This window comes from Arvicola amphibius, unplaced genomic scaffold, assembly GCF_903992535.2.
Source record: "Arvicola amphibius unplaced genomic scaffold, mArvAmp1.2, whole genome shotgun sequence".
Classification (NCBI taxonomy): domain Eukaryota; kingdom Metazoa; phylum Chordata; class Mammalia; order Rodentia; family Cricetidae; genus Arvicola; species Arvicola amphibius.
In genome coordinates, this window is record NW_024582315.1 from 97,673 (window position 1) to 122,304 (window position 24,632).

Here is a 24,632-nt window from a genome sequence, read left to right on the forward strand (position 1 = left end):
ATGAAGACCACTCAGCAGAGCCTGTCTATGAGCAGGTTTCCACTTTAGGAGACATGAGGCCAACTGGAAACCTTAGAATGGGGTTCACACTATCTCGGAAACATCTCTTTCAAGGAACAAGAGAGCTGGGGTATATGTTCTCCAGTTGCTGTTAAGACTTGACTGAGGGTCATTCTCAGTGATTCTGGTTTGATCTCTGTGGTTACAGGGAGAAAAGTACTTAACCTAACTATTGCAGAAGATATCCTGGGCAAACACAGGATCAGAGAGCATCAGGAGAGTTATGAAAAATATGTTAAATAAAAATTATTCACTAGCCAGTTATCACAGCTATAAGATGTGTCTGATCTATTTATTATCTGTCTATCTGTTTGTCTATCTTTCTGTCTGTCTGTGTCTGTCTGCCTGACATCTATCCATAACCTACCTACATAATATAAAACTGTCATCTGTCTATCTGATCTATCATTTTTTCACCTATCTACCTGTTTTTGCATAAGCTTGTATATAACTAAAGGAGGCTCAAAGGGAGTGTTGTAATAACCTCAATCCCATGACATTTGGTTTTCCCTATTTTAATTTATATTTGACACTATGTATGTGATCTCTCAGACTGTTATCTTTAGAAACTTTATCACTTATTAGACAAAAATAAAAGGATTAGACATTTGAACATAAGCACCACAGAAATTATCTATCACCTATTATTTATCTTTCTATCATCTATCACTATCTGTCATCTTATCACAATGTATTTATCTAGCCATATATATATATATATATATATATATATATATATATATATATAGCCATAGAGCCACCTACTTTTTTCATCTATATACATATTTGCTTAGTTATTATTCATATATTTTCTATTATGTTCCAATAGTGTCAAAGTAGGAAATAACTTTATAAGCAGGATTGGAATTAAAATATAAATGAAGTGAATATGAAATTTTTAAATATGAAATTTGGGGAAACAATGTATTGTCTTCCTTTCTGAAAATTTCACATTTAACTTGGTCATATTTATTTTTTTACAGAAAGTTCCCAGAAAAAGATGCCAAATTTGGGTTTTATTCCAATGTCATGTGCTTTGGTTGATGAATTTACTGGAGACATTTTGAAAGACTTGCCTTTCCTAAAGAGGTAAGGCCTCTATATATATTAATAAATACTTGTTCGGAATGGATAATAGTTATGAAATGTTCTTTGAGAAGGCCTTTTCTGAATAAACTGCAGAAATATGACACATTTAAGATAGTAAATTACATGCAATATGTATTTGCAGCATATTGCCCATTGCCCATATTTATGACATCTCTGTGATTAATTGGAGAACAAAGCATTCTACCCCTATTTTTAAATTAATGGAACAAGGAATGTTTGAGAGTGTTGGAGACCTGAAGTGGTCCTGGCTTCTGAAGCTCTTTACATTCTGCTACATATGTTGTATCTCAGGAGAAGGAACTATGGTTTTCAAAGTTATAAAATGTATTGGATTTGGAGGCCTGGTATTTGATATATGCTTGTATTTCTTTTTGTATCCCAGTGATGACCCCATTGTTTCCTCGCTGGTTAAGCATAAGGAATTCGATGAGCTTGTGCACTGGCATTCCCACAGACCTCTCAGTGATGACTATGACAGGACAAAGGCCAATTTTAATGGTGAGCTTGCCGATTCTGCTAAACTAATTGAAATCTACATCACTCTGGCCTTTATTTCAAAGTAAAGAACACATTGTGAACTCAGATCAAAAGTTTTGGCGAAGAACATTCAACAGGGCATTCAGATGGACAACAGGAAGGATGTTAACAGAGATTTCTCCCTGTGTTTCCTGGTGGTTATTCATATGGAGGGTGGAGGTGTTTTAGGAAGAGGAGTGCATTTCTGATTTCTGTCTCCTGAGTTTGACACTGTGTTAAGGAAAGAAGGCTTGTAGTTTAAGAAATCTGGATAGCCTTTGAAGTTTAATATACAGTGATGAAGCTCTCAGCTCTATGACTGTGTCCCAGGATGAGGGCCTTCCTTTTTCCTATCCAGTAATTCAAGGAACCAGAATATCTCAGATGGCTTTCTTCTTGATTTTCTCTACTGAAGCTCATTCACAGGGAACGAACAGGTAACACTTAGAGTCTGTCTCTAAAACAAACAAACAAAAACAGTACCCCCCCCCCGGCCACCGGAAAAAAAAAAAAAAAAAACCTCAAAACACCTGGAAGGAAAGGTACTCTTGGACCCTTACTCCTTACTGCTAATCCAGATGGATTCTGGAGCAGGGTCACCATTAGCTTCAGTTGTGTACACAGTGGTGTGCTCCCAGGGCTCCATCAGTGGTTGTACAATGGACAAACCCAGAGTCCTAATTAAAGATAATGGGTCAGAAATCAAAACAAAAATGCATGAGTTTGGGAAAAAGACTTGTATGTAGATGGGGGAGATAACAGGTTAAATTGGATATAAAAGAGAATGGGGGTAAGTAATTAGAGTGCACTATATCCATTATCAAAGAACACCTTTAATCAATAGAATTAAATAACATTCTTAGTATTTGCTTTTGGAAATAGACTCTAAAAAATTGTCTTGAAAGTGTTTAACTTGTTGGGAGTTGTTGACTAGTGGACTAGTGGCAGAACCCTTGACTTGTATGCATGAAATCCTAGGTTCAATTCCATATATATATTTGAAAATTTGACACCTTTGTAGACATGTTGAAAGTTATTCTACAGATAAGATAGCCCAATTGAAGACAATTAAAGATACATTCTTTGGGCAAACTGCTCCAACAAAATTGCTGTTGTGTACTAGAAAGAATAGCGCTTGTTTGTGGAGTAGTGTGGAGAGTTAGAGATGCTGCCGAGAAAGCCTAATCATTTTACATTTTAAGTTTTTTTCTTATTCAGAGCATACAAGAGACCCTGATTATCTTAGAAGTGTGCAGAAATATCATGTTTTTCAACGATTTTATGGAAACTCATTAGAATCAGTCTCTTCCAAGGTCATCACAACTCAAGGTGCTAAGCCTAAAAATGATTGCAGTAAATCCAGGAGCACAAAGACACGTGTAAGTTTCTGTAAATTCCATTATCATTAAAAGCTCTTGCTGCTATTCTCTTTGTAATGGATTTTATTGAGTTATACATTTTTTTCTGCTCCCCTCCCTTTTTTCCTCTCCTCTTCAATGTATGTATATTGAGGTCAGAAGAAAGCTATATGGAGTCCTCTACTTGTCTCTTTATAGGGCTTCTGGGGATTGAACTTGGGCATTAGGCCTGTAAGACCAGCACCTTTACCTGCTGAACCATGTTACTCGCCCTGTAATTTGATCATGTAAAATAAAATAAATCAGGTTCATAAAACCACAGCAAAAGTGAATTGATATTATATATAAAACATTTAAAAACATGTCTTCAGGTAAGACAAATCATTTGTTTATATAATGATCCCTATCCACTCTTTGCTTTCATTCCCCTTTTCTGATTTATTCATTAAATATTGTAAACTAAATGTCTTTGGTTTAGGGAATCCAAGCAACTAAGGTGCAAAGTTATCTCAAGGATCTCAATCTAGGGAGGAAGAATGGTGCACATATAAGTATAGACAGAGTAAATGTTGATAAGTAGTTGGATAATTGCTTGTCAGAAGAATGAAACATTATCCTTAGACATGATATTCAGAGAGAGCTACATGATAGAGACATTATGATTACGTAGGGAGTAGGAAGGTGACTTGGTAGGAAAGGTAACAGAAATGCAGTCCAGAGAGAATAACAGGTGTCACTGCATGGAGACCTAAATGAATCTTTGCAAGGTCTCTTTGATATTATTACATTTACCCTTTAAAATATAACACTTTATAGAAATTTAGAAAATTATCTATGGCAAGTCTTTTATATTCACTAAGTTGAATTATTATGTTTTCAATCAAGAAAGTCTCAATTTAAAAACATATTTTTACGACTACTTAAGTAAATAGTTCTTTCTTGTCATGAGTTGTGTTTCTTTCCATTTGGGCAGGAGACCAAGGCTGACATAATTGCTAGAGAGAATAAGAAGAGGTTAATTGCCAAGGAAGAACAAAGAGAAGAGCAAAAATGGAATACCCTGTCATCTTCTTTTGAGAAGGAGATGAAAAGAAATTTAAGCTCTGGAATGAAGAAGCTGGAAGAGTTTTTGAAATCATGTAAAAGTAACTCAGTAAAAGTTCAGGCTGAAAAAGTTGGGTTAACAGCTTGCTTGACAGCATGGAAGGAACACTGCCGAGCTGAAGGTGTGTGTAAAATTGGAGTTAGTTTTAAACTAACTGCTGACCAGATAGAGAGCATTGTTAGCAGAACCAATAACTGTGAGACACAGGAAAAAAAAAACGCATCATTCACTTTTTAGTTTGGAATTATAAACATTTTCTTTCTGGATAAATTGGTGTTTATTTATGCCTATTAACTTAGTTTACCCTTTGTTGTTGTGATTAACAACATTTTGATAAAAAGCAACTTAATAGATAAAGGATTTATGCTGTCTAGTAGTTAGAGGGTACAATTCATTGTTGGGGAAGGCATATCAAAATAGCAAGAGCTTGAAGCAGCTGGGCACATCATATTCACAATAGGAAGGCAAAGAGTGATGGATGAATGAATGTATGCTTAGCTCAGTATCCTATTCCTGTAGCCCAAAATTCCTGCAGAGTACGATTGGTGGCACTTGTTTAATAGGTGAGAATGTGCTCAACTAAAAGAAAGGTGGAACCAAAACAGAAGTGAGAATGAAGATGTGAGCAGAGGGGAGAAACAGCATGTGTGGTGCTAGAGAAGTGGAGGGATTGTCGGAGTCTGGGTCTGATCACTGGAAGAGATGGATTGCACTGAGTGAACAGATTCAGCGCTTATATCCAGTAGCTCTCTGTGAACAACAGGGCTAAAGGAATGTTGCTAAGATTATAATCTTATATTTAAAATCATGCAAATATTTTCTCTTAACAGAAGAGACATAGGAATATGATACAGAGTAAAGCTTTATAATTCACCACAAAATTCTACAAACTTCAATTGAATATTTTAATTGTGAACTGTAAGATTCTTATCTAGTTCTTTTGGTTCTCAAACATCCATTCATGCTAAGTAAGATAGTTGAGTTTTATTAGACATTGTGAGGATTGATAGATGATTGATCTTCCTTAATAAATATTTGTTATTTTGATTACTTTTATAACAATTTTATTATTTATATTTTGTACCAAGGTGAAACCACAAAAGACTTTAGCATAGCTGTTGATATGATGAAGAGAATTCACTCCTTGTTGGACAAACACTCTGAAATTCTGCAAGAAGCAGATCAGAAACTCATAGCCAGATGTCTTACGTGTTTAGGGTTTGATGAACTAGCAAGATCTTTGTATCCAACTCAGGTAACATATTGTAAAAGCTTCATTTTATTTTGGCTATACATAAAGCACCATTTCAAGTACAGTGATCTCCTTTATGTTCATTTTTAATAGAAAATATCATCTTAGTTAATCCAACTACCAAATCTGAGTTACTCAAAAAGTAGAAATTTTTATATTAATTGAACAGCACACTAAATGTCAAATGATTTCTGCGGAGTTTTAAAGCTAACCCAATACTTAATTCTAACAAAACAGCTTGTATCTCTAATGGTAATGATGTAAATATGTCAGACTGTAGCTACAAATATTAGAGTAAGCATTTGAAAATCTTGACTTCTACTGATTTGCTTGTGTTTTGGAAAAGTGGCAATGCCATCAAGATTTTTAAAGGGTGATTAAAATTGTTTTCATATAGAAGAAACTCAGTCATAAAGATTTCAACATTTAAATCATGGTATAACTTAAAATTGCTTTCACAACAATCTTTTAAAACAACACAGGATGAAACAGATGACATAAAAATGAAAGAAAAGAACAAATATTCAGTTGGAATTGGGCCAGCTCAGTTCCAACTAAAATATATGGGTCACCATCTGATACGAGAAGAAAGAAAAGATCCAGATCCCAGGGTCCAAGATTTTATTCCCGATAAATGGCAGGTATAAATATGAATAAAAATATTTTTATATTTTAGTCATATATGCATCATTTAGTTTCTAATTGCTCCAGCCTTCCCCCCTCTTTCTCTCCTCCTCTCCCCTCTCTGTCTGTCTTTCTCTCTCTCTGTTAGCCTTTGTAATTGTCATTGAGTTCATAATATTGAGTTATTTCATTTAAAAGTCATGTCAGTTAAAGTTCCTTGTCATTTAAAATGTCTCATTTGGACTAATATTTTCTATTTAAGGAAATCAAAATTTCATTTACTATGGTAGACCATTTCCTTGGTGAGGTATTGGATGAATTCATATACACAGAGTCAAAACTTAACATTGTCTGTGATATGCAACTAGTATCATTCTGTACCAGCCTCCAGGGCTTCAGTCATATGTAAACAACATAAATATTCATGAAGATGTTCAGGTAGTTTAGACAGTGAGAAAATTGCTTATGTATTTTCCACCATTCTAGCTATATTTCTGTAAACATATATAAGATAAATATTTATGGCTACAAAATTTGGAAGTAACCACTTCTGCACACATTGAAATATATATGCATATACCTATATATGCATACATATGATAACTTGAGTATTATTTACGTATACAAATGCAATTTTGTAGGATCAATCTGACTAGTTTTTCCTCAGTTCAGAACTTTAAGTCACTCTTCATTAATGAAATGGAAAACCCGGGACAGCCTGGCTTTAATGTAAAGATGTTTATTACCTACCATTTCTGGAGTTTTAAAACCAGAGACAGGATGGCTCCATGAGCCTAGCTTCCACTGCCAGCTTGTGAATAGAATGGCATTACATTGGGGTGGATCAGCTTGTGTGAGGAAGCATAAGACTAAAGGCAAGAATCAGAGAAAGCTAGTTGGGCTGAGACCTTGTATATCAAAATTCTGATTTTCCATGAACAGGAGACCAATTTCTTAATTTAGTGTAGGCTACAAGGCAGGAAAATTTGCTCCTTCCATACACTTTTTAATTTTTTCCTGACCTTTTCATTCTGATGTGTGGCATGTGGGGAGGACTAGATTCACAGAATGACAGGTTGAGATTTGAGAGTACTTTCTGTCTTCTGTATTTACATAGCCTTTCCATTCTTTTGACTACTCATCATCTTGATGAATAAAAAAATCATAGGATGCAAAGATGATGCTTCCAAATAGTCTCCCACTGAGGGTAAGAAGCAAAGTGAAGAATCTTTGCTATTTCTGTGCTTTAACCATTTGCTTACTGCCATAAAATTGTGGTAGTAATTTTATGGTTGGCTGGTTCGAACAACTGTATTTCTCAAAGACACTCTGTACTCCTAACTATTAAAAACAGCCTTCCTAATAGTAAGATCTTATTCCGATGCTGTTTTGAGTGATTTTTATATACTCATTGTGCAAAAGAGCATGTTTCATTATGGTCTTTTCGTCCATGTATGTTGTGTACTTTGATCACATTTCTGTCAATACACCTTGCTTCACCTTGCTTCACTGCCTTCCTCATTGGCTCCTTCTTTTTCCTCAATAGTCTCCCTGTCCTGTGCAGTTCTTTTAGTTTTTCTACTCCATTTTCACATGTAAGACTCATTTCTCAGCTGCTGAAAAGCAAACAAATTGCATCATTTGAGAGAATGAACCGACTATCAGAGTTTACTTTTAGATTTTCTATGTGTCTGCAGCTCTCCATCATTGAGGTTCAGAAAAATCAGAATGGTAAAGAATGATCTTTTGGGTAGCATATGACTTGTTTGATTGATAGAAATCATGGTCTGACCCCTGCAGCGAGAGCTCCTGGATGTCGTGGATAACAACGAATCTGCAGTGATTGTTGCCCCAACCTCCTCTGGCAAAACCTATGCTTCCTACTACTGCATGGAGAAGGTGCTGAAGGAGAGTGACGAAGGCGTGGTTGTGTATGTTTCACCCACAAAGGTAGGGATCCAGGGCTTGTAATTTTTTTTTATTCCAGAATTTACTCAGAAATATTAGACATGGATATGTGGTATATCTCATTTTTAAATTTATTTTCACTAATGAGCTTCATAATAGAATTTTTATATAGTTTTTGACTCTCCTTCACCACTACCTCACCTATGATGTATTCCCCTCCACAACTCCCCTTTATTCTTATGTAGCCTCCATTCCACTTTCAAGTCACATATATTCTATTATCTTATTTCCCTTCTTTCCTTCTGCACTATTTCCCCTCTCATGATTCCCTTTCTAGTTTAATGTCCCCTACCCACTCTCTCTTACATTCTACATATGATAAAAACTAAATTTTATGATCCAAACATAAGAGAAAACATGTGGTATTTGTCTTTTTGTGTCTGTGTTATTTTGCTTAATATAGTAATACCCAGCTCCATTCATTTTCCTTGAACAGCATTGTTTCATGTTTGTGTCTGTTTGAGTAGAATATTGTATTTGTATAACATTTTTTTTTCTATTAATTTGCTGCTGGACATCAAGCTTGCTTCTGTTCCCTAGCTATTGGAATAGTGAAAGTGTGAACTTGGTTGTGCACATATCACTTTAGTAAGACTGGAAGACTTTTGGGTATATAACCAGAATGGAGTAATGTAGCTAGGTCATGAGGTAGTTTCATTTTTCATGCTTTGTGAAACCACAGTGATGATTTCTATAATGGGTATAGCAGACTATACTCTTACCAGTAATGATTAAGGGTTCCCCTTTCCACATATTTCTCCCAACTGTTAACATTTGTTTTCTTGATTTAACCATTCTAATTGAAGTGAGATGGAATCTCAAATCTTTCTCAAGATTCCTGTTGTTATTCAGTGAGCCTCTGCTACACTCAGAGGTAGTAAAATTCTGTTTATTTAGAGAGGTGCATTTTTATATTTGCATATTTAGATGTGCATTTCTTTGGTGATTTGGGCGGTATTATTATTTATGAATTTTGGTCTGTCGTATTTCTTTATTCATGATGTACTTGATGACACATTTGCCTACCTTTTTTCTTTTCCTTCTCTTTTTTACTTTTTAAAAATTTTATTCTATCCATCTTCTATGTAATGTGTGAGATACGGGGGTCACTTTTCTGAGTGCTTCAGCTGGTGCAGGGTAGGGACACTACCACTCCTATAACCCCAGTGCCAGCTTCTTACTCATTTCAGGTACTAATGGGCATGAGAGGGAAGGGGAAGAGCAGCTTTCCTCTGTCCATGTTACCATAATGCAGATGGCTTTCCTTTGCTCATAACATTGGGGCTGGGTCACCTTCACCTTTATCCACCAGGCAGCTCTGCTGTGCTTCCTAGCTGAGGGGCAGGGCCATTTCCTGAGTGCTGCAGCTGTCAAGGGTCAGCTTTCTCACCTGTTGCAGGCAGCAAGGAGTGAGGGGTAAATGGGGGCATCTCTCACCTTCCTACACTGCCACATGACCGATGGGTAGTGATGACAGCTGGCACATCACACCTCCACCAACAAGTTTGGCTCTATTGTTACTTAGATGAAGTGCAGAACCAGCTCTTCCAAGTGTTGCAGCTGGTGAGGGGCAGGGACAACTCTCCTGTTCTTGTAACCTCAGGGCTAGTTCTCACACCTGCCTTAAGAATTGATGGGGGGAGGGGGCACCTCTCCTTTGTCTATATAATCTCAGGACAGATTGGGTGATGGGGTTAGCTGTCCCTTGCTCACTACTTCAGGACTGGCTCACCTACACCTGTGCCAGTAGAGTTGGCTCCATTGTGTTGCCCAGGCAATGTGCAGGGCTTGCTCTCTGAGTATTAACTGGTAGGGGTCACAGACAGTTTTTTGTTCTTATGACCACAGGTCCAACCCACTCATCTGCCTCAGGTAGTGCTGGATGAGGGGTAGGATGCGGGGAGTGGAAGAGGAGGAGGAGGGCATCCCCTTGCCTATTTTTTTTTTTTTTTTTTTTAGAATGGAAGAGCTGGCTTTTTTTTAACTCAAATTTTGTGTAATAAATAATACATCTTTTTCTGAACCACAATGAAGTATACATTCATGAATCAGGCTTCTACCTGAGCTTATGACAGTTATTCATTACAATGGTAATGTTAAAATCTTTATGTAATTGGAACTATCCACATTTTCATTTGGAGACTATCTTCATTAGGTATTCCTATTGCTGTGATAAAATACCATGATCAAAAGAAACTTTGGGAAGGAAGGGTTTATTTCATCTTACACTTACCCAGCACAGTTAATTGCTGAGAGAATCAGGTTAGGAGCCCAAACTGGGTAAGAACCTAGATGCAGGAATTGATGCAGAGGACATGGAGGGGCGCTGGGTACTGGCTATTTTCATCATGGCTTGCTCATCCTGCTTCCTTATAGCAGCAAAGTTTACTAGCCCAGGGGTGAAACCCTCCACAGTAAACTGCCGCCCCCACATCAATTATTCATAAAGAAAGTTAGCCACAGGCCCATCTGATGGTAGTATTTTCTCAGTAGAGCTTTCCTAATTCCCAATGACTCAAATTTGAGTCAAGTTGACATAAAACTAGCCAGCACAACGGGGTTCTGTGTTCAGATACATTAAAATAAGTGGAATGTCACTTTTAAACATATTTATAGATGTATTATAAATTTTACAATTCATCTATATGGTGTGTACTTTGGAGAAAAGTGTAATAATTTAATAAAGTGTGTAATATATGTTTGAAGATTTATAGAGTCCACTGGCCACGCTACCTACTTGACCCTTAGTGAGACTATACAGATTCATGTATATAGTCAAGCTTCTGACAGCTGAGGGAGGTTCTGAAATATGAGATACAAATTTGTTTGAGATTCTTTCTGTGATAGCCTCGGATTATAAGTAGTGATCATTTAATTGCACTGTATATGTTAGTTTTTCTTCTATAAAGGATATGTTTATCATTTTACCTTCAGATTATTGTTTTCTATGTCTGTTTTACTATAGGTTGTTGTTAATCAAAGATGTTCAGATTTTTAGTCCAACAGTTCAAAGACAGAGCTTTTTAGTATATAGACTGGGTAGATAAAAGGGTTTATTTAGTTTTCTGCATTCATAGCAGAACATAGTTTTGAACATCTCCATCATTAAATTTTGCTGATGTACATTTTATTATGTAACTAATACATCTGTTTTCCTGTCAATCAGGCACTTGTTAATCAAGTGGCAGCAACTGTGCAAAAGCGGTACACCAAAATTTTGCCAGCTGGTCAAGTTGTGTGTGGCGTTTTCACTAGGGATTATCGTCAAGATGCCCTGAACTGCCAGGTTTGCCATACTATTTAATAAACTTGATAGTAGATTCTATAACAATGATATTTCTTTTTGACTAGAAATCTAACATCTCAAGAATTATGAAAATAATTTCTTTGAATTTGTGAAGGACAAAACTGCTTCAGAGAAAATACAAATTTGTCAAATTCTAAAGAATGTGAAAAATAGAGCTCATTTTCTCTAAAGATATATTGATTTTGATTTAAACTTTTCGTTTATATCTCATTCATCATGTTGCTTTACAATGGAATTCAAAATGATACAGTGATCTTACAAGCTACCAAAATTTAGTGAGCAGCCATATATTATCATAATTACTTTCTCTTGTTAGATACTCATATCAGTTAAAAAGTTTGTGTTGTGTTGTCATTAATGAATGCACTGTAGTGTTAGTGAAGTTATAGTGTTCTGTCTTATTGGATTATGAGATAAATATTTAATTAGGATAAAATGAAAACTAAGACATGCTTGTAGAGCTTTACATTGTAGACTTGGCAATGTCTTGCCTGGATTGCCTTTAAAAGAAACATCTTCTAATGGATAAGGAAAATGTGGTACATTTACACAATGCAGTACTACACAGCAGGGGAAAAAAACGACATCTTGAATTTTGCAGAAAAATGGATGGAGCTAGAAAACATTATTTTGAGTGAGGTAACCCAGACACAGAAAGACAATTAACACATGTACTCACTCATAGATGTTTATTAAACATAAAGCAAAGAAAATCAGCCCACAAATCACAATCCTAGAGAACCTAGACAACAATGAGGACCCTAAGAGAGACTTACATAGATCTAATCTACATGAGAAGTAGAAAAAGACAAGATCTCCTGAGTAAATTGGGAGCATGGAGACCTTGGAGAAGGGTTGAAGGAAAGGGGAGAAGTAGGGAGGGAACCAGAGAAAAATGTAGAGCTCAATAAAAATCAATAAAATTTAAAAAACAAAAAACCACTTCTAACACAAATTCTCTGTTAGTGTTAGATTTGAAAGAATTGAGTAAAATTAAACCAGGCCATGGTGGTGCATACCTTCAATCCCAGCACTTTGGAGGAAGAGGCAGGCAAATCTCAGTGAGTTTGAGGCCAGCCTGGTTTACAAAGTGGAAATTTTTAATAATATTAAAATAATTAAATTTAAAAAATGTAAGCAAAACACTCATATCCATGAAGTATAATAAATAATTTTTTTAAAATAAAATAAAATAAAACAAAGTGAGTTCCAGAACAGTCAGGACTGCTACACAGAGAAACCCTGTCTTGAAAAACATAAACAAAAACAAAAGTCAATATTAATGACTTTGATTTTTTGATTTTTACATATTTTTCTTTTTAAAGTACTTATTTAGTTAAAATATTCTTATTTATATTTGCAGAATTTTATACATGTTTGAAGTGTATTAAGATCAAATCCACCTACCCTGTTTTCTCCTTATACTTCCCTTCCCTTCCTCCAATCCACAGGCCTCCCAGTATCAAGTCTCTTTCCCAGCAGCCACCACCTGCCAATAACTCCTCTGTGGGGGTGTGGCCTTGTGAGCGCTTCCTCATTGATGCTGTAATTTTGACTGGTTTGTTCTGCAGGTTTTGTACAGAGATAACCACAGTTAGTGTGAGTCCATGGGTGGAACCGCCATGCCTGGTTCAGAAGACAGCAGTTCACAATACACTATGCCTTCCCCTGGCTCTCTGGATCTTTCCATTTCCTTTACTGATTGTTGTGCTTGGAAAGAGATCAAAATGTGTCCCATTTAGGGCTGGACACCGTTGGAAGGTTCATAAACAAGAACCTGCACCTCAAATTTAATATTTTATTATTTTGTCCTACGAAAATTGAAATTTCATGCCGCTCAAACTATTATCACACGTGTAATGAATCCGATCCTTAGATGTAGTATCATATCTTAATTATTCTAGATATACTCAGGACTCACAAGCTTTGCCTCATGTAGTTTTATACCTATGCACATTCTAAGTGTTACTTCACACCCTCCTGCTTTTTTTAGGTCCTTGTTACCGTTCCTGCCTGCTTTGAAATTCTGCTACTAGCTCCTCATCGCCAAAGCTGGGTGAAGAGGATCAGATACGTCATATTTGATGAGGTAGGTTTGATTTCACGTCTCAGGATAACTTTCTAGTGTTCATAAATATTGCATGTCTTTAGTGATTTGGGACATCTGCCCCTTGTGTAATTTAGAGGCAATTTTCTTCTGAGCATTTCACCAGCTAATTCACTGTCTTGGCTCACTTCTTCTGTTGTGACTAAATATTGTGTAATGGCAAGAGTTCTGCATACATGAGGAACCAGTCTTATATGGTGATGCTGTTGTGGAGGGAACAGAATTAAACTCATAATACAAGTTTCCTTTGATAGAAATTCAAAATCCAGTCTGGTCTCAAAGCAAAGGTTTTTGTGCTTCAGCAAGTGATGAGAAATGATTCTGTCTATCGTGATCTTAAAAAAAAAAAAACAAATGGCCTATTCAAAATACTGTTCTAAAAGTATGTTTTCAAAAAGGCATTTGTGAGGAAATCTAGAGAGAGGAGCTTATTGTTAGTCTTAAAGGGACAAGGTATGGAAGCATTTGCTCACGGTTGCAAAGGTGCTACATTTCAAGCAGTGATCCTTAACTGAGGTACACAGCTGGGTCAGGCAACCTGGGAGAGGGCAATGGAAAAATGATCTCAGCTAACTCCACCATTAAAGCTAGAGGTCCAGAGAACCTGGAGTCCCACTGAATCAGTACCTGTGGATCAGTGTCCCTGAGCACTAGAGTGGGGTAAAAACCAATGTGGATGTAGACGTTCTGATGGAAGCCACTTAGTGGAGTTCTGTAGCAGCATCATTCAGTATACTTATTCAGAGACTTAGAGCCCCGTAAAAAAGGTGCGCTCTTTTATTCCTGGATTTTAAACTGAAAAGATAAAAAGAAACATATATTTAGCTAATCTTTACTTTGTTTCAGTAATAATAATAATAATAATAATAATAATAATAATAATGAAATGAGTAACTACTTTTAGTCCTGTGGATTAAATCCAGGTCTTTGAAGCAGTTCACCATTGTCTCAAATCCTCTTCCTTTGTGTCATAGACTTGAAATGACCAAATAAGTTGTGCTTTTATTTTTTGGATACTGAGTTGTTATGTTTATTATTAGTTAACCTATGTATTTTGTGTCCTTGGAATTTTGGATAGTTTTATTTAAATAATACTAGGCTATACATGCATGTAGACCAAACACCCATATGTATATAATTTTAAAATATTAAAAGTACAAGACAATGTAGAACACTGAATTGTTGCTTGGATTCCAAACTCTTAACAGATATAACATTGGACACCTCAGTTCTTCCAATTTTCTATGAGGGGAACTGCTAAAGGATTGAAGGCTAGTGTCTATTCTTCAGGGAAAATTACTAAATATTACCAAAATTAAAGTTAGTATTTAGTAGAATGGTATGTCACTGACCAAGACAAAAATCACATGGGCAATAAGAAAATATGTATATAGGCATTTCTACACATATATGTAAAACTCCTTACCTGATAGTCTTTTAAAGTTTTTTTCCAGGGGTTGAATTTAACGTATTCATTTAAGACTATGTCCAAGAATCCTTCGTTTTTCTAATTGAATTTGGTCATGTATTCATTTAATCAGCCTCATTTGAGAAATGTCTCCCTAGAGGCAGGCATTGTGTCAGTGCTAGAGTCATCCAGATTTGAAGATACAGATTGAGAGAGATAAGTTAGATCAGGGAGCACAAGTGCTTATAAGCTGCCAGCAGTGCTTCCTGTGAAGATCAAGATGTCAGTCACAATTGCAGCAATGGCAGAAGGAAGGCTCGAGAACTACTTTGGAATGGATGGATAGATGGAATGTCAGCAAAACCCTTTTAAACTAGTGACACCAGGATGAACTTCACTGATTAAGAGGTCGTGGTTATATGTTGACTTTTTATTTTATTGTTAAGAATATTTTATATAGGAGATATAACAATGTGAAATCTCTGGGGTCGGAAGTGTGTACTGGGGAACAAAGAAATGGCTGATGTGTATGGGTTGTAGTAAGAGAGGATGAGTGACCTCACGTGATTGAGTAGCAGCAGTGGACCACATAAGCCAATCATTATGTATCCCATTAAGTGGTTAAATTCCTTGTTCTACAAGGAAGGGAAAAACATTAACTAGTGACATGACTAGATATAAGCATATCTGTGTGTGATGTCAAGAATGTAGTATCCAATTAGGACAATAGTCACAAAGGTACTGTATTGTGACTGAGGTGAGGTGGTTTGATTGTCAATAGATGTTGCAAAAGATGCATAGGCCTGAAAGAAACTTTTGAAAGCAAAATAAAAAATAATTGCAGGTGTATTGGTTAAAAGTATTTAAAAAATTCAAGTGCCAAGATGTTCTAAATCTGTATTTTTTCTAGTACTTTTTTAAACTTGCTGTGGTTCATTAAAGGTGATGGTACATACCTATGATAAATTAAGATTCTATGTGTTATTTTAATTTGCCATTCTTAAAACTAACCTGTGAATTGAAAGCATTCTTTTCTTTTATAGGTACATTGTCTGGGTGGAGAAATTGGAGCAGAAATCTGGGAGCATCTCCTTGTTATGATCCGATGTCCGTTTTTAGCCCTTTCAGCTACCATAAGCAACCCTCAGCATCTTACTGAGTATGGATTCGTTTTTATTTTGGACAGAATGTTTATCTATTTTGAAAGTTTGAATTTCATAATTGTTTATGGGCTTTAGACTTCCCTCATTTTCTGGTTCACTCATAGCACTCCCTGAATCTTCAAGCTACTGTCTGTTTAGTTCTTTCTGATAAGTCTTGGCTACTCTCTACAAAGAAATACCCAGTGTCCCTTGGGTCAGATATGCAGTTGAATAGGAAGTATCATGTCATAGCTCAGAAATAAGGTGATAGCTGAATATTCCTTTTATTTTACTCTACCTCCTTTACTGGGAAACATAAATCAGGGTGAAAGAATGATACATTTAGTCATAGTTTCAAGATCATCCCATTTTGTCAATGTTTTTGGTTTGGAAAGAGAACAAAGCTTTATTAGCTTGAAGGTTGAGCACTTATAACAACATATCCCTTAGCTTCTCCCATGTGTCACATTTTCTCTTAAATACTTTGCATATAGTAATTTATCTTAAATATTATCAATATTAGATGTACTACTATTTCCATTGTTATTCTTTTTCTTTTTTTTTTTTTTGGTTTTTTTTTTTTTCGAGACAGGGTTTCTCTGCAGCTTTAGAGCCTGTCCTGGAGCTAGCTCTTGTAGACCAGGCTGGTCTCGAACTCACAGAGATCCGCCTGCCTCTGCCTCCCGAGTGCTGGGATTAAAGGCGTGCGCCACCACCGCCCGGCTTCCCATTGTTATTCTTACTTAATAGTACTTTTACAAGTCTATTGATTTTTAAACGTGAAAGGCAGGCATAAAAATATTAAGTGATTCATGCAGGATTCAGAGTTAATATTAAGGAAGCTAGAATTTTATTTCAGGTTATGTGGCTATAGATCTAATTTCATTCTGTGAAAGTTTTAAGACATATGATTTCTTTTGCATTTAAATATTTAATTTCACATAAGTTATTTCTGTTTTCTGTTTAACAATGTATGAGCTACTTTTGCATTGATGTGAACAAAAATGCCTTAAGGGAGGGATGCTTTTATTTAGACTCAGGGTTTTAGAAAGATTTCAGCCCATCACAGTGGGAAAGGCAAGGAGCAGAGGTTTCAACCATGGAAGTGGGAGCCTGAGGTGGCAGTTTGTTTACTTGGCAACAGACAGGAAGCAGAGAGAGCTAGATAAAAAGCAGTGGCTAGTATAACCTTTGTGATAGCTAATGCTGGTTGTCAATTACTCTTCAAAGTCCCACTGTTGGTAACTGACTTTTGTATACAACTCCTACCTTCTAATGACTCCACAGCTTTCAAAATAATACCAAAGCACTTGAAACATGAACCATTGGCACATTACTGATTAAAATTGTAAGTAATATATTTATTTTTTAAAGTTGGCTCCAGTCAGTAAAGAGGTACTGGGAACGAGTAGACAGTACAATGGAGAAAAGGACTTTTTCCAAAACAAATGCTGGTGCCCGTGGCAGTCGTCACAAAGACCAAGCACAAGCCAGACAGTCATACGAAGTTAGACTTGGTATGTATGCTCTGTGTAGTTGTACAGCCTTGTTTTTGTTTGGTTTAGCTATTTGCTTTAAAATTATTCCACTCACCACATTTTTTGATAATTTGGAAAATCTCATTCTTCCCCTTTCAGTGATCCACGGAGAGAGATACAATGACCTAGAGAAGCATGTGTGTTCTGTGAGACAGGGTGAAGTTTGCTTTGATCATTTTCACCCATGTGCCGCACTAACCATAGATCACGTAAGTAGCAACCTTTGCCGCAGTGGTTCCATAGAACAGCACTGTCTGGCTAACAGATGGCAATATAATGCTGTGCAGAATGCATCTGAAGTGCAGCCTGATGTTAGAATGTAGAGGGAACACTACAATGTTGATTTAAAAATAAACAGCAGGGTTCTAGTTTCTATACTTTCTCAATATTAGGATGCCATTAGGATCCTCAAGGTTTTAATACTACTAAACACATTGACTTGATGATCTTACTAGTCTGGGGGACATTATTTCTATCCTTTTTCCCCTTTATTGAGCACCCATGTCTGCCTCTCCCTTAACTAACTCACTTCTGCACCACTAATGAAGTGCTGAGGACAGCACTTAACCTCTTTGCTCAGTGCAGCTACACGCATGTGTGGAAAAGTCTCACATGTGAAAACATGACTAATGTGTATGATCTGAAACCAGGAACACATGCTTCCCATTGCCATGACAGTCAAGTCATGACTCTTTGGTAATGGCTCAGCAATGTGGAAACCTTGAAAAAATGTCAACCAGGTATTGCATGGTTAGTGGAGGATAATTTCTTAAATGTTTCCTGTATGTACCTGTTGTCCTTTCTCATTCAGCTCCCTAAAAAGGTTCATTTAAACTCACATTGGTCCTGAAAATGATAGCCATTTATTTTTCTTCCTTCTCAGACCTGAAAAATGAAGTATATACTATATGCTGATATTATATTACAGCTCCTTAATTATAATTCTATTCATTAAAAGAGTTTACTGAACTTCTTTTAAAATGGCTAAGTATACAGACCTTGACAGCTAAGGTCTTTTAGGGCCTTTTTCTACATTGCATTTCCTGAATGTGTTTTGCTTGGAAGCTTTTATGCTGTATGCTGTTCATCCCAAATGCTACATGTTAGTGCCTAGATCTTGATTTTTCCTTTAAAACTCTTATAATGTGGAGCCTTTTTAGAATCTTGTTGTGTTTTCCTCAACTGGTTGGTTAACTTCTCCACAGCACTTTGTGTTTGTGTGTCAGCAAAGTCAGATTACCACTGAACCTTCAGCACTTGCCTTTTAGTGTTCTGAAATAACAGATGCGGGATGAATTTCCTGTACCTCCTGTTACTAATACATTGTTGTGTGAATACTGGCTGTTTTTAAAAAGTAGCTGATTGGAATTATGTTTTTAAAAATAGTCACACATTTCACATATTTTAAGCACCACAATTGTATGATGGAGGTCCCACTACAGTTCCATTTTACAAATAATGGAAGTGAGACATGGACAACTATGTTACTACTATAGCACTAAGTAAATGGTGTAAATCAGTCGTAATCTCAGACTCATTGATTAATTCTGTGTTAATATGAAAGTTTTGTCTAGCATACATACTGATGCACCATGTATATCATGTATACATGCTCATATATGTCATATGTTCATGTATATCATATATACATGAGCACCACATGACAGTATTTGGCTGTGTATTGCAATGACTTCCAAAGGCAATGAAATGGATCTGAATATGGAGTTTTTCTAGTAAAATGCTTGTGAAGAAAGTTTTTATTATTAGTGGTAAGAGCCCAATTCAAAGTCCAAATTTAACTGAAAAATGGAAAAACATCCTGTGCCTTAACTTATACTAAGAATATAGATATTAATACAGCCATCAGTAATACAAATATCCAGTTGTAGTTTCCCTCTTTTCTTCCTTTTCCCCTCTTTCTTCCTTGTGTCCTCAGACCCTTTCTGATATCTACAGATTGTCTGACATTCTCAGTATTATCGAGAGTCTTTAAAAATAGCACAGTACTTTAAAAATGACTTGTTTTGTGTAAAGTGATTAAGAAATGTTATCTTTAAACAGCTTCAAGTATATTGGTTCAGAGCTTGCTCCAAGTGCCTTCCCTCTCTTCTTGGTAGCTATTAATGGAGTAACTGAAAAGCAATAGAGTAGTTACAGTGTGGTCTGACCCTATGTGACTTCTGCAAAGATCATGCAGTTGTATGAGTCTTAAGATTTGGTAGCAAGGATATAGATTAAATGTTAGACTTGGGCATTATTAAATGAATTTTACAACCACTTGCATAACATATACTTAGGTCATTTCCTATAGGAGGAAAATAGAAGTGAGTGTAAATTCCAAATGTGTAGATAATTCTGAACGATTTTTTTATTAAACTTAGATTAAATTAAAGAGCTAAGTGACTTAAAAATATCCCAAAATGTGATAAATTAAAGCAACATAAAGAGAAGAATCATCTAACTGTCTGTTTCCTTTATGGTTATATCAGAAAAGTGATTTCCAAAAGCAAGAGATAGGAGAGTACAAATGACTTGGCCTTAGCCCAACAGAAGCAAGGGATCACCAGTGAGGGATTGCCCCCAGCCATGTATATCTTGTTTCTGGCAAACTGAAGCCTTGTTTGACCTTTGCCATCAGTTAGCATGGCATCCAGGCACAGCTGCTGCTGTCTGGAGAGCAGTCAGCCCTGGGAAACACTTGAAGTAACTACTGTCTCTTGCTCAGTACGGATTGAGTGTGAAGATCACCTGTGGTATAGGGACACTTGTATTTACAAAATAACTGTGGTATCATGATTTACTGTTAGTTCTCCTTTTTCTCTGAATAGATTTGTTTAGGTTTTGCCTTCTTGCCGATTTTCCAGCTTGTAGTGAAAAAAAAAAAAAAAAACTAGATTGAGTCCCAGCCTGAACCATAAAATTGCTAAATTCCTTAAAATGTATGAAGTATGAACTGATTAATTGATAAACCGCATCAATGGATGATGCACTAATCTTATGTCAGACATATGGCTAAGACTCATATCTATTTCCTACTTTATTTCCTACAACAAATCGTGACAAAGACAGAACTAATGCTTTATTTTAGAAATGAAAAAACTGAATCTTGTGTAAACGGGTAAGAAACTTCAACAACCCTAAGCCTGTGACTCAGAAGATTTGTATTTTAAAACTTACAAGGATTCTTGGATTAATTTTTGTTTCATTTAGTTTGGCTGCAAAACTAACCATTCTCAAGTGATAATTAAAAAGAGAACATAAAGATAACACTGGGGGGCGGTGCTGGAGACCAGCTTTGACAAGTATACCACTTAACCAGGGCAGGGGCATGGAGATTAGAAAAATAAGAAAAGAAAATGAAGACACGAGTGAAAATAATAAACCAGAGGCATAGAATAGTATCTGGAGGGAGTTCTAGTGAAGACTAAAATTGCCCACATTTAATTTCTATTTGCTTATAATACCCCTGATCCCAAACATAGGAGTAAGATTTAAAAAAAAAAACTACATTAACATGATACAAGAAAATGAACAGACCTGTTGAAGATTGTGGGCTACATTCTTAGTTAAACCTTCTGTTGCTAGAATGAGACAGTAATGCTCACATCCTAGACCAAAATTTTCTGTAGACAAACTATTCCTTGGGTGGAATCCTTAAGGGAGTAGGAACTTCGTTGGATTCTCAGATTTTTGTATAAACAGATTTACTTATCTATTTCTCTATTCCTGAAATACAAGGTCTGGATATTAACCTCACCTCTTGCCAAAACCTTGGGAGAGCAGAACTCTCTGGTCTAAATCTACATGGGACCTTTGATTGAGGTAGAAATGGACAATAACCTTGAAGGAACAGAAGTAATTTCCAACTCTCTGACCTATGGTCAGAGTAGAATGACAACTTTGAGCAAGCTGAAATTCTTTGACCTTCAGACAAGGTGGAAATAGGCTCGCATTTTTGGGCCTCCACAGGTTGGCAGTGGATGGATGTCTCTGCAGTTAAGGGGACCTTGCTGAAGACCCAAGTTCATTTCCGAGGACCCACAATGGGTGTTTCACAACAACCTGTAACTCTAGCTCTGGGGATCTGTCTCCCTCTTTTGGGCTGGGGGGGGGGGAGGCAATACCTCTCCCACATACACAGAATTTTTGAAATTTCTTTTTTCTAAAAGGAAATAGACTCAATGCAGTCTTCACCATTTTCCCAGCTTTTAATGATTAAAGCAAGTGTTTCTTATGAACGTTCACACCCTGCAGGTTAAAGAAAATATTAATAAGTTTGATTTTATTTTCATCATAGATTGAAAAGTATGGATTCCCTTCTGACCTTGCCTTTTCACCTCGAGAAAGCATCCAGCTATATGACACTATGCTTCAGGTTTGGAAAAGTTGGCCCCAGGCCCAGGTAAAGAATCTTTATGGAATCTATGCTTTTATGGTAGAGCTCATTATTGCTATTCAGAAACACACAGTCACTGATGGAGGAGGGTCATCTGTCTATGTGTTACTTTCATTGCTTAATAAAGAAACTGCCTTGGTCCTTTAATAGGACAGAAGATTAGGTAGGCGGAGTAGACAGAACAAAATTGTGGGAGAAAGAAAGCAGAGTCAGGCAGATGCCTCAGGCAGTCACCATGCTTCTCCTACCCGAGAAGGATGTAGGCTAAAATCTTTCCCTTTAAGCCACCACCTCATGGTGCTACACAGATTACTAAATATGTGTTAAAGCAATATGTAAGAATTAGCCAATAAGAGGCTGGAGCTAATGGGCCAAGCAATGTTTAAGTGAATACAATTTATATGTTGATATTTTGGGGCATAAGCTAGCCAGGCAGCCAGGAGCCGGGTGGGAATGCAGCCCGCTGCTCCTTCTACAAGCCACCATTTCTACCACCTGGATTTGATTAGCAGACCATTTCCCAGAGAAAATGACCTCCTTATACCTTCTCAGTTAAATGGGCTAGAAACAGTGTTAAATATCAGTTCCTAAAAATGTCTCTTCTTTCTCCTTTCTAGAAATTGTGGTATTGAGGTTTCCTTTCCCACTCTGGGTTTCTAATCTTCAGAATCTTTTCTTCTCATGTTGTTCTATATGTCTTGAATGCTGGCGTTTTCCCTGGAGACCTGTTTGATTTGTCTTCTTGAGTTCTATAGCCTAGAAGATATGGGGAGGGAGGAAAGAGAAATCCAACTGCCTCTAACCTAAGAGACCATAAAACTGTCAAGGAAGAATATAATTGGGAAATATCTTTAGGTTTTCTGACATTATTTTTATGGAATTTTATGGTCTCTCATTCCCAGAATCTGTGTCCAGAGAACTTCCCTCTTTTTAAGAACAACGTGGTCATTAAAAAAATGGATGTAAGAAAATATGAGGAGAGCTTAAAGGAAGAATTCACCAACTGGGTTAAAAATGGGAACCAGGAGCAGGTAATTTCACACATTTTGATTGAAGCACTCTATTTTGTTTTTTCCTGAGTTGTAGCATTCAATCAATAATACCATTTCTGTCCTTTGTAGTTTTCAATGTTTATTTTAGATTTTTAAAATTGACTTGCTGTATAGTAATTCTGAGCTAGAACAAAAAGAGAAAGGAAAATGATTTTTTATCTCTTCTTTAGTGTACCCTAAAACTTTGCAAGAGACTTTGGGTTCCTCATGGATTTGGTGGCAGATAAGAGAAAATATAGGACTCATGTTTGGGATTATTGATGGTTTTGTCAGCATAAAGATGTGGGTCAAAAAGCTGAAACACAATTTTGCTTTTCCTCCTTTCTTGGTTTTGGAGTTTTATTCTCTTTAAAAATCTTTGTTTGAGAATGTTATGTACATGTGCGTTGCGTGCTTCCAAATCTACTCCCCAATCCTCCCCTCCTACCGTTTCCTCTTCCAAATTCACATTGTCCTTTTTAAACTCACTGAGTCCACTCAGTGCTGCCAGTATGTTCATGGCTGTGGGGTCATCCACTGGAACATGGGCCACCTATCAACATATGCAAAGAACACTGTCTGTCCTCCTCCCACAGCAGACATCATTTGGTGCTAGCTTCTCAGTTAGGGTGAGACTTTGTGTATGCCTCCTCACTCATGCTGAAATTACTTCGGGACTGATCTTGTGAGCTCCTTTGCAGGCATCCACACTGCTGTGAGCTCATGTGTTCCAGGTCCCTATCATGTACAGACATACTGGTTTGAAGCTGTCCTTGGTGGTTTATTCTTCACCATTATTCTTTTAAATTTTAAGAACTGGAATCTTACACTAGAACTACATGCTTGCAAATTTATTTTGTTTATACTTATAATCTTATTTTGTCATCAAAAATTGAGGCTTCAGAAATCTTGTTTGTTTTTTAGGAATAGCATGCATGATTTTTTTCATGTGATCTTCTCCCCACCTCCATACCTTGATTTGTTCTTTCTTTTATTTGGAAACATGCTATAGTTAGCATGTTATAGTTAGTTAGTTACATTTTTCTGTGTTTATCTTGTCATTCAAAACCTCTTAGTCAGGTTGTCTGTGCTTGCCTATGTAGCATGGAGGGGGCTCCTTTCTCCTGCTACAGTGGAAACAGCACTACTAACTGAGGCATCCTTCCCCTCCTGCCAGATTTGTGTTGTCTCAAACAATTGCATGTGTGGTATACAGTACATCAGAAGTTTGTTATTAAGTCTGTGGTTTGTGTGTGTCCTTGCTGTGGCTCGCCACAGTAGTGTCCTACGATTAGAACAACAAAAACAAAGATTAAACAACAATGAAAAGAGTTTAGTCCGAGTGGCCATTCCTCTCTTTGCTACACACATTTTAATACAAACGCTTTCTGTTCACCCTCACAGGCCAGAATGGTGCTACAGAAGCTGAGTCCCGATTTTCATGACCACTCAGGACGGATACTGTACTTCTTTCCGCATCTTGTTGAGAAGCTCAGGGAAATGGATAAGTTGCCTGCGCTCTTTTTTTTGTAAGTTATTCAGCATTGTGTCATAATCTGTGTTAGGCTCCTTCCTTTAAGATACAGAAAATTATATACACATTACTCGTATGGTCTAGTATTTATTATTTCTTGGAGTGTTTGTACATTTGTCAAAATAATTTGGCTTATTTAAAGTCATAAGGAATTGATGACCCAACGACATTCGATA

At 36.6% G+C, this 24,632-nt stretch overlaps 1 protein-coding gene across 1 annotated transcript in view; it reads left to right on the plus strand.

Annotated features, from left to right (window-relative positions):
• The window catches only part of LOC119805804 (probable ATP-dependent RNA helicase DDX60), a 93,856-nt gene that overhangs the window by 33,826 nt on the left and 35,398 nt on the right, over positions 1-24,632 (plus strand). Inside the window, exons 10-24 of the mRNA XM_038317609.1 lie at positions 1,044-1,149; positions 1,553-1,668; positions 2,905-3,065; positions 4,018-4,270; positions 5,238-5,404; positions 5,884-6,042; positions 7,826-7,975; positions 11,160-11,279; positions 13,294-13,389; positions 15,859-15,974; positions 17,332-17,474; positions 17,595-17,704; positions 21,793-21,897; positions 22,794-22,922; positions 24,327-24,451. Coding sequence (XP_038173537.1) covers positions 1,044-1,149; positions 1,553-1,668; positions 2,905-3,065; positions 4,018-4,270; positions 5,238-5,404; positions 5,884-6,042; positions 7,826-7,975; positions 11,160-11,279; positions 13,294-13,389; positions 15,859-15,974; positions 17,332-17,474; positions 17,595-17,704; positions 21,793-21,897; positions 22,794-22,922; positions 24,327-24,451 — 2,056 coding nt within the window. The remainder of the gene's footprint in view (positions 1-1,043; positions 1,150-1,552; positions 1,669-2,904; positions 3,066-4,017; positions 4,271-5,237; positions 5,405-5,883; positions 6,043-7,825; positions 7,976-11,159; positions 11,280-13,293; positions 13,390-15,858; positions 15,975-17,331; positions 17,475-17,594; positions 17,705-21,792; positions 21,898-22,793; positions 22,923-24,326; positions 24,452-24,632) is intronic.